Source organism: Pteronotus mesoamericanus, unplaced genomic scaffold (genome assembly GCF_021234165.1).
Source record: "Pteronotus mesoamericanus isolate MK-2021 breed Mesoamerican mustached bat unplaced genomic scaffold, CSHL_Meso_final scaffold_1186, whole genome shotgun sequence".
Lineage (NCBI taxonomy): Eukaryota > Metazoa > Chordata > Mammalia > Chiroptera > Mormoopidae > Pteronotus > Pteronotus mesoamericanus.
This window is the reverse complement of record NW_026555302.1, coordinates 5563573-5572658: the sequence shown is the minus strand read 5'-3', so window position 1 is coordinate 5572658 and position 9086 is coordinate 5563573. Positions and strand designations below refer to the sequence as shown.

General features: G+C 49.6%; 1 protein-coding gene across 1 annotated transcript; it reads right to left on the bottom strand.

Annotated features, from left to right (window-relative positions):
• Window positions 1-433: 433 nt before the first annotated feature.
• On the bottom strand, window positions 434-9086 carry GLUL (glutamate-ammonia ligase). Its single transcript, XM_054587688.1, has 7 exons — window positions 8933-9086; window positions 6198-6376; window positions 4694-4855; window positions 3340-3486; window positions 2840-2967; window positions 2437-2636; window positions 434-1891 (listed from the first exon to the last, which is right to left on the bottom strand). Exons 2-7 carry the CDS (start codon window positions 6361-6363, stop codon window positions 1573-1575), a joined length of 1122 nt encoding a protein of 373 aa, XP_054443663.1. The 5' UTR covers window positions 6364-6376; window positions 8933-9086; the 3' UTR covers window positions 434-1572.

The following is a 9086-nucleotide window of genomic DNA, read 5'->3' as shown; positions in this document are numbered from 1 at the left end:
AAAAAAAACAAACCAAGTCAGAAGAGATCTTGTAAATGTTAGGCTGATTTAGAACTGCTCTAGGCAGTTAAGTTTGTTTACGAGGAGTTATCTAACTCTGAACATACTGTACAAGGCAATGTGGAGTCGTCATGGCAAGGAAAAGAAAACAGTCGGGTCAGCCGCAAGCAACACAGAAACAGCCAGGAACAGTGGGGAGAATGTAGAGATGAAGGTGGGATTTATTTTTTATTATAAAAGAAAAAAAAAACTCGGAATCTTAACGAAGGAATATTTCACTCAGAACGGACACCACGATACAAAATTACAAAGTGTTTGACCCCAGTCCTGTCCCCTCCCGTCTAAAAGCAAGATGGGAAGGAGGCAATGGAAGCAAACAAGCAATTCTGTAAAACAGTTTTCAAATCCCTACAAATACGATTAAAATCTAGACTTCTTTTGCTTTTTAAAAAATTTTTAATATATCAAAAGGCCTGCTTTAGTGACATGCTGTCCCCCAGAAAAGAACCCAACACCCCCTGTCAGTAACATACATGCTCAAGTTGACCAGCCAACTCCTATTTCTAAACCCCTGCGATACGTGTCTTTATACCAAAGCCAGGGGGCTTGGGTGACTGCTGCTGCCACACACGCTTCTTCCTGCTGATCGACCAGTGTCCACCCCCTCCTGCAGGGCGGGCAGGGCACGGAGTAACCCTCAAATGGCAGTGAGGGTCTAATGGCCTGGCAGCTGACTTTTCAAGCATCTCCACCCTCACCCCCAACTCAAAAGGAGCCTTTTACTACCCAGACTACTCCCCTCAAATTTGGCTCCTGGTGACCAGAATGGTTTCTCTCCTTTAGAAAAAGCACACATATCTGCACACCCATATATATAATTTTTTCGTTTTTGCATTTAAATATAAAAATACTACTCTTTGATTTGTGTTATACATGGAGGACCAAGGAATGAGAGCTTTTTCTTCTAAGGTAGAGCTATCCATCCCATTGCTTTATGCTGAGCTTGTCTTCAAGTCAGAGCGTTTAGCCCCAGGCCAGGAAGCACAGCACAGTGAGAGGCACCTTCCCGCCTGACTCTCGTGCTCCCCTCTCCTAATTCTCTTCCACTAGAAATCTGCTTACAGACTTTTTAAAATGGAACTTTCACCAAGAGGGAATATCTAACCTAACCACAGAGTAAGCCCAGCACCCCCCACCCCCCTCAGCTACCTCAAAGAAGAAAAAGGTCCTTCCCTCCCTTCACAAACACTATGCTCACTGTCTGGAGAGCTAACGCCTGTTGGACAAACATCTGATTAGGTGAAGCAGTGGTTATGTTTCCCCGCCCCTTTCCCCACTAACACACTAGAAAGCTTCAGTGATGGGGGAGAAAAAGGGTGTGTGTGTGTGAAGAGATTAAGACCCTTGTAACCTGGCCAAAGAAAGCAAGAGATATTAACTGGGCAGGAAGAATAAAAAAAGACCTTGATGTTCCGCCCTTTGAGTTACGGCTATTATGACAATTGAGAGGGAGCGAGAGTGGGAGCGGGATGAAGAATTAGAAGGGGTTCAGTGGCTGCGAGTCTAGTCCACTTAGTTTTTGTACTGGAAGGGCTCCTCGCCAGTTTCGTTAAGAAGACACGTGCGGATGAGGGCTTCTGTCACCCCATAGGGGTCGCAGTTGGCAGAGGGACGACGGTCTTCAAAGTAACCCTTCTTCTCCTGGCCGACAGCCCGGGGAATGCGGATGCTGGCGCTGCGGTTGGCCACGCCGGCAGAAAAGTCGTTGATGTTGGAGGTCTCGTTGAATCCAGTTAGGCGTCGGGCATTGTCCCGGCCCCCGTGGGGATCGTAGGCTCGGATGTGGTACTGGTGCCGCTTGCTCAGCCTCTCGATGTACTCTTCAATGTACCTGGAGGAAACAGAAAAGATGAGGGTCCAGCCTGTCACCAGGAGGTCTGTCCTTCAAGGACAGGAGCAGGTGTGGATACCAGGAATGGAGTGACTTATCAAACACTTTTTCCAGTTTCCAATTCACCTCAACATGGCTCCAGTAAATACCTGCCTTGTTATTGGCGTGTCCCAGTGCTCAGAATAGCAGCGGACGCACCGTGGATGGTATTTGTTGCATGAAAAGATCCTAATCAAAGACTTTTTCCCACCCGTAAGCATTAAGTTCATTCATATGCTTGTACTGTTACTTAGTTCTTATTAAAAATTTTCAAATGCCATGAATCTATGTCATCTTTTCCCTATCAGCACCCTTATTCCTGAAGTATTTCTGGCCCTTTTCAAATAGGAACAGAATGATAGAGTTAGAAGACAATTTTTGAAGCCAAGTGGGAAAAGCTAAGGTCCAAACTGGGAGGTCCAGCTTACTCATCCACAAACTATAAAATCCTTGGCAAGTATTCCTGCACAGAGAATAGGATGGCCCCACAAGGAGAAGGCACTCACTTCAGGCCGTTCTCCTCTCGCGTGGCCTTGGTGCTGAAGTTGGTGTGGCAGCCTGCACCATTCCAGTTCCCAGGAATTGGCTTGGGGTCAAAGGTTGCTATCACTCCAAAGTCTTCGCACACTCGGTGCAAGATGAACCGGGCCACCCAGAGGTGATCTCCCATCTCGATTCCTTCACAGGGTCCAATCTGGAATTCCCACTAGAGAACGAGAAGAGGAGGTTGGCCTTGAAAATAAAGCCAACAGTTCACCCCACTCAGAAGCTCCAAACCCCCTCCCTTCTCACCTCTAGTCCACGCAACCTCTTAGGTTTTGGGTCAAGGAGTGGGGAGTCTGTAGCCCTTGCTACCTAAAGTCCCCACTTGCCTACAGGTGGGAAAAGCAGTGGACTAGAGCCATTTACCTGGGCGGGCATGACCTCGGCATTTGTCCCCGCGATCTTGATGCCAGCGTACAAGCAGGCTCGGTAATGAGCCTCCACAATGTCCCTGCCGTAGGCTCTGTCTGCTCCCACGCCACAGTAGTATGGACCTGCAGAGACATCAAGATGAAATGTTAAAAGATCCTTTCCCACCTAAGATGCACGGCCCAAGGTCTGTAACCAGAAGGCTCTCAACACTGGTTCTCAGGAATCACTGCCCCTGCCTTCACCTGGAGGCAGGCGGCAGGGCAGGGCACTCCTCCTTGGAGAAGCCTGAGGTAGTCCCTCAATGTCAATGGCTAAACATCCATGTTTGGATCTGGGTAACTGGAGGGCAAGTATTATTCCCGCCAGTCTTAGGGGTACTCCCAGAGCTTTGTGATCCATAAGGAATCATTGCACCCTCTGGGGAAAGAGACTTTCCTCACCAATTAAGCTGCTGGGGAGAAGGACCAGGTTCATCTTTCACCAACAGGACTTACCTTGGGGCCCAGGGAAGCCATTAGAAGGCCAACCAAAAGGGTGTCCATCTGTGCCCATGAGAGTATATTCCTGCTCCATTCCAAACCAAGGGTGCTGATTGCTCACCATGTCCATTATCCTTTTACAGGTGTACCTTAAATTGGTCTCTAGAAAAAAAAAAAAAGAAAAGAAAAAAAAGAGTCAACACGCCTTTAGAGACATATGGACAAATATAGTGAATCTCGGTGCCGACGGGGGGAATAAGTTCTCCCAAATCCACGCAGCCTACGTGTTGAGGAAAAGCTGAACTGACCCTGTGGCAAACCTTTCTGTGTCCCATCAGTGTAAGAGAGAAAATGGGAGAAGCTGTAGTTAAAACGCTTGTATAGAGAGATTCCCAACAGACTCCAGTTACAATCAAGTCGCACGACAGTGGATCTAGAGCAGAGCAAGTTTTTACCGTATCAGCACGCAGGCCACCTCCTAAGTGCCAAATGCCAGGCACTTAAAACCCTCTATTCGCAAAACAGCTGCTTCTTGAGTCAGACTTATTCCTACTCTCTTGGGCCTTTAGAGCGAAATCTATACTTTTTATTGAGAGAAATCATTTGTGTATCAGGAACCTTATGTCCCAGGTGAGAAGATGAAGTGCTGAGTTATACAGTAGTGGGCAGTGAAAAAGAAAAACATTAAAGTGAGATGAGCTCCACTGGAAACAATTTCTGAGCTAGATGGGAACTTTAAAATGAGTAAATACGGACTTCTCATTGACTGCTTAACAATGTCCCAGCAATCATGTTAAGAGCTCTGTTAAAGAAAACCCACAAATGAGTCTTTGTAACAACCCTGAGAAGGGTATTATAAGCCTCCACTTTTACAAGTGAGAAAATGAGGCTCTGAGATGATGGGTGGCCTGCCCAGGTGACAAGGCAGGCAGCAGAGCCAGGAAACCCGTGACTGTCTTGGCATCGGAGCGCATGCCCTTTACCACCATATGACGCAGCCTCTCAAAACAAAGGCAATTAAGGTCCAGGGTCATTAAGTGACTTGCCAAAAAGTCCCATTGGCAACATGTAGCGAGAAATGTCTTCCTACATGTGAGATTTCAGCTGAGATTAAAAGATGAATGCAGTTATAGCAGACCTCAATGCAACTGTACGTTATCAATGAACAGACATGCTCATGTTTCAGTCAGTGGACAGACTGAAGGAAACTGGCCATCTGGAATGAAGTAAGAACCAATAGTTGATGTTAATCTGTTCTCAGTTATTTGCACATATTAACTTCCTTACTAATTTTGCAGCACCTTCTCCCTCTCTCCTTCATAGCATTCATGAATTGGGGTGGGGGCACCCACATCTATCCTAGACATACCTGCAGGCTTTCGGTTGTACTTTAGGACTTCACAGAACACCAGCTTGTTGGGGTCCTTGCGGAAAGGGTCCCGAAACATGGTAGCAGGAACAAGATACATGTCACTGTTGGAGCCTTCAGACTGTAAAGTACTAGAGCCATCAAAATTCCATTCAGGCAACTCTGGGGTAAAAAGAGAAGGAAAAATGAAGTTAAAAATGCACAGATTTCCAGGCAAGCACACAATCCCTTTCACTTTCACGCCTCTAAAGATCTCCACCCTCTTTTGCAGAAAGTCAGGGATGCAGGACTGCCAACACGGCCACCCTGACGTCTGCACATAGCCCTATAGTCCTGAGTTCTAATAAGACCTTTGCATCTCTTCCTTCAAAGAAATAACAGTCACAAGAACCACCCCAGAATGATTATTTCCTCCCTAAATAAGACCACTGGACAAGGAGACACACTGAACTATTCTAACATCAGCAGCGAGTCAGTCGTCATCTAAAATATTGAAATAAGAGAAAAGAAGTGTCTCAATTACCCCCACTAGACCACGTGCATCGCTTCCTTCTCCAATTCATTCCCCCACTGTGGATATCAACTGTCCTAGCTCAAGCTGTGTCCTTATTTGTCCTTATTTTATAGGCGAGGAAACGGAGACCCAGCAGGATGCCTTATTCAAGGATGCTTCCACATCACTATCCACTTTACCCACTGTGCTGAAAGGCTGGTTTCTTCCTCTCGCTGACTGACTTCCCCGAAGGTGGAGGCCAGACTCTTACTTTTCCATGCCCAGAACCCGTCTAATACCTCCCACAGGGCAGGTGCACAATGTTATATTATGGTCATTCATTCATTGAAACAAAGTTATCAGAAGAAGATACTATCTTAAAAGTAGGTAAGAAGTGGCAGGTTTTCTCCTCTGATCCCTTTCCAGAAGGAGGAGGGCTTACCGCTTGTTCTAGGGTCACAGCTCATACAATAACTGCTAGTGTGACAAGCGATCAGATGATGTGAAAATTTCCAAAAGTGGCAACAACTAAAAGCAAATGAACGGCTAGTCCTATGAAGAAACCACTTTAGGGTGTTTGCTTTGCCATCTAGAACCCCCGCGATATGAGGTCAAAACCGCTATTGAAAGTTTGTAAAGTAGGCGTCTCAGTCAGGTTGGAGCGTTGGTTTTCAATGGGGATCCTGGGGGTACCTTAAGCCAACTAAGGAAGGATACCCAAGTCAGCAGTCCCCAGTCCCCCGTACCTTCCAAACCAGACTTTTCATCGTTTGTCTTCTATATACTGGCTTACATGCAAGATTCCATTTAAATAAAGATGTCCATTGTTGCCAGGCTTTGAAGCAGTGTAGGAGCTTAATGTTGACTGAATGAAGTCTCAAAAGCCCTGCCTTCAAAAAGCTTTCTACACAGAACAGTAAAGAGGCCAAATCTAGAGGCTTGGGCTGAGGCTGCTGCCCACCCCGAGGTGGCTTCCCCCCGGCCCGTCCTCCCCGCCCTGCCGTCTCTCACCTTCTATACACTTGGGCTCACTGTCCAGGGTCCGGGTCTTGCATCGCAGTCCTTCTCCAGTACCGTCGATCCAGATATACATGGCTTGGACTTTGTCACCCTGAGGCAGGGACATGTACACCTGCTTGATGCCTTTGTTCAAGTGGGAACTCGCTGAGGTGGCCATGGTGGAAGATGTTCTGATGCGGGGAGGAAAAAAAAATTAACAACACCAATTCCAAAACGATCCTCTGTAGGACTCTCTGAATAAGGACGATGAAATCAAGAAACACGGACTCAGGGGTATATTTATTTATTCTGCTTCCAGGGGGATTAAAGTTTCACATTAGACAAAAATCTCCTTATAAGCTTCCTCGAACTTATGAGGGCTAGGCTCTATTTTCTCAGTGTAGCCAAGGCAAGGGAATTTTTTTTTTTTTTTTAATATGAAGACACGAAGGGCATAAAAAAAATGATACAAAAAAGGACACAAAAGCTCAGAAACACAGGTTTACTGAACAGATATGGTCTCCTAATACAAGTAAAATTCAGCCATGGAAAGGCTTCGCTGCTATGGTCTTTGGGTGACTCTTCCCTTTGCCTGGCATCCTAGTGGGCATGTCAATTATTAAAGATTCCCCCGAACCTTAGGAACCCCCCTTCCTCCATTTAGACAGTAGGTGGGATGAGGGGCTAGCTAGATTTAAGAGGCCGGTGGCTTCCTAAAAGAACTGCAGTCATTATATCACAAGGTGTAAGAACAGCTGGTCTGAGTTGTATTCTCAGGGGCACACTGCTATAATTTCCATCAGTTGGAGCCAAAGTGCTCGTCTGAGAATGACATTCTGAGATTCCACTAGAGAGCTTTTCAAGGAATTAGGAAATTCCCACTTCCAAACGAAAAAGATGTGGAGTTTCAAAAGCTGAGGCATGCTACAAACTGTAAGCTGCCTCCACCGCCAAACCTCAGAAAGAAAAGACACTCTGAAGCCACAAAACCCAAGAGGAAATGGTTCTGTCCCTTCCTCCCCCGTCAGTGGCCCAGGGTGGCTAGAAAGGGAACATATTGTTCTCCTATGACTTGGGCAACTCTGAAATACAGTGACAAAGTTTCTATGGGCAACCGTCCATGTTTATCCAGCTGAAAATGTAACTGCTTCTTCCAACAGCTTCACCCTTCCCTTGAGGGAAGAAGACTTCATCTGTCAAGTCGCCTTTGGCCTAGTGTTGCCCAGCGAGTCTAGAAGGCTTGATGGGTCAAATCGCACCCTCATCCCCATACCTGACTACTAGGTACAGAAGGAACAATCCCTTGATCCCTCCGGCTCCCACTGAAAGCTACAACCCAGTCTCCAGCTTTATTCTCCAACATCAAGCCACACTTTCTTCCTTGAGCCCCGGTGCCAGACAGTTTGTTCTTTTCTGTGAGACAAGTTGGTTGCCAACAGCCTAGTTGTTTACTCTATCAACTGGTGCCACCCCCGTGCCTAGCTAGTTGGCCCAGTGGGGAGCAAGATGGGATTCCTCAGTTTCGAGCTGTTTCTGCCGCGGACTCTGGTTCGGGGTCCTGCTCCCTGCCTCCTCACTCACCCCAGCCACGTAAGGTCAAGTGCATCGTTGGGCTTGTGCTCTTTGGCTCTTCTCCTTTTGGAGTGGCGTTCGCGCCTGTCCTCCATGTCCGGCTCTCGCCGGTCCACGCACCGGAGCTTTCCGAGTGAGGGAGTCGGACACGGAGAGGGGATCGAACACGGAGAGGAAGCGGGAGAGGGCGGGGGAGTCCGACTGCGATCGGGATCGCACCAGGACGTGCCAGAAAACGCAGGCTGGTGGCTCAAGGTCTTAATCTTGACTCGCGATTTCTCTCCGGAGTTCACAGAATAGGCGACAAAGCCAAAGCATTTGGAGGGGACCTCTGAAGCCCGCGACTCCAGGTCGTCTTCATTTTCGTTTGCTGCCTTCTTCGCGGCTTTGCGGCTGGGGGAGGATCCCCCCGTGCCACCCCCGGGCCGGTTGGGATAATCCACTTTGAGTGCAACCCTTTCCCACTAAAATGTCCCGAAAGTTGGCGCCCCGCCCCTCGGGCCCCCGTCCGGATGTCAGTGCCTGGCCGAGGGGGCCATACCCCTCCGAGGGCCGAGGTGGCAGCAGGGGCGGGGGGGCGCGGGGACGTCGGCGGGACGGACAGCAAGCCGCTGCCGCCTCTACCCGGCCCGACCAGGCCTCTCCACTAGCCGCGCCTCCCGCCACGCCGCAGCCCAGCGTCCCCATTGTTCAGTCACAGCTACAGGTCACCGGGACCGCGGCCGGAGCTGACCGCACTACCACGGTCACTCGTCTTAATGGAGGCGACTGGAAAATGAGGAAAATCATCAAGACCGCGACTAGCGCCAAGGCTCGCCACCATGGAGGAAGAAAGCGCGCTCCCGCAGGGGCCACCCGGCCACTCCATCCACCACGCACACAACGACGCCGAGCGACCTCCAGGGGCGGCGCTTTGGGCTGCTAGCAGCCAAAAGAAGATCAAAACAAGTATCCGCCCTCCTCAAAGCCGGGCGACCGGAACACCGCACCTTTGCCAACCCAGACCCCTCGGGAGCCAAGGCGGCGCAGGCCCGAGGGACAGCCCGCTGGCCGAGGCTCCAGCTAGGGCCGGGAGGTGGGAAGGGGCCGAACCCCAGAGCCAGGCGGGGCGGCTCGAGAGGCTGCAGGGGCGGCGCGCGTCACCGCCGAGGCCCCCGGGCCGGCGAGCCGCTTACCTGGGGGCGAGCAGGCGGCAGGGCGGGCAGGCCGTGAGAGCGAGGTGCAGAGAGGAGAAGAGAGGAAGCTGGGAATACTACTCAAACCCTCAGTTCTTCTCCCATCCTCGGCTCTGCGGGGCCGTCCGCCGCCCTGCGCCATTTATCGGCGGCC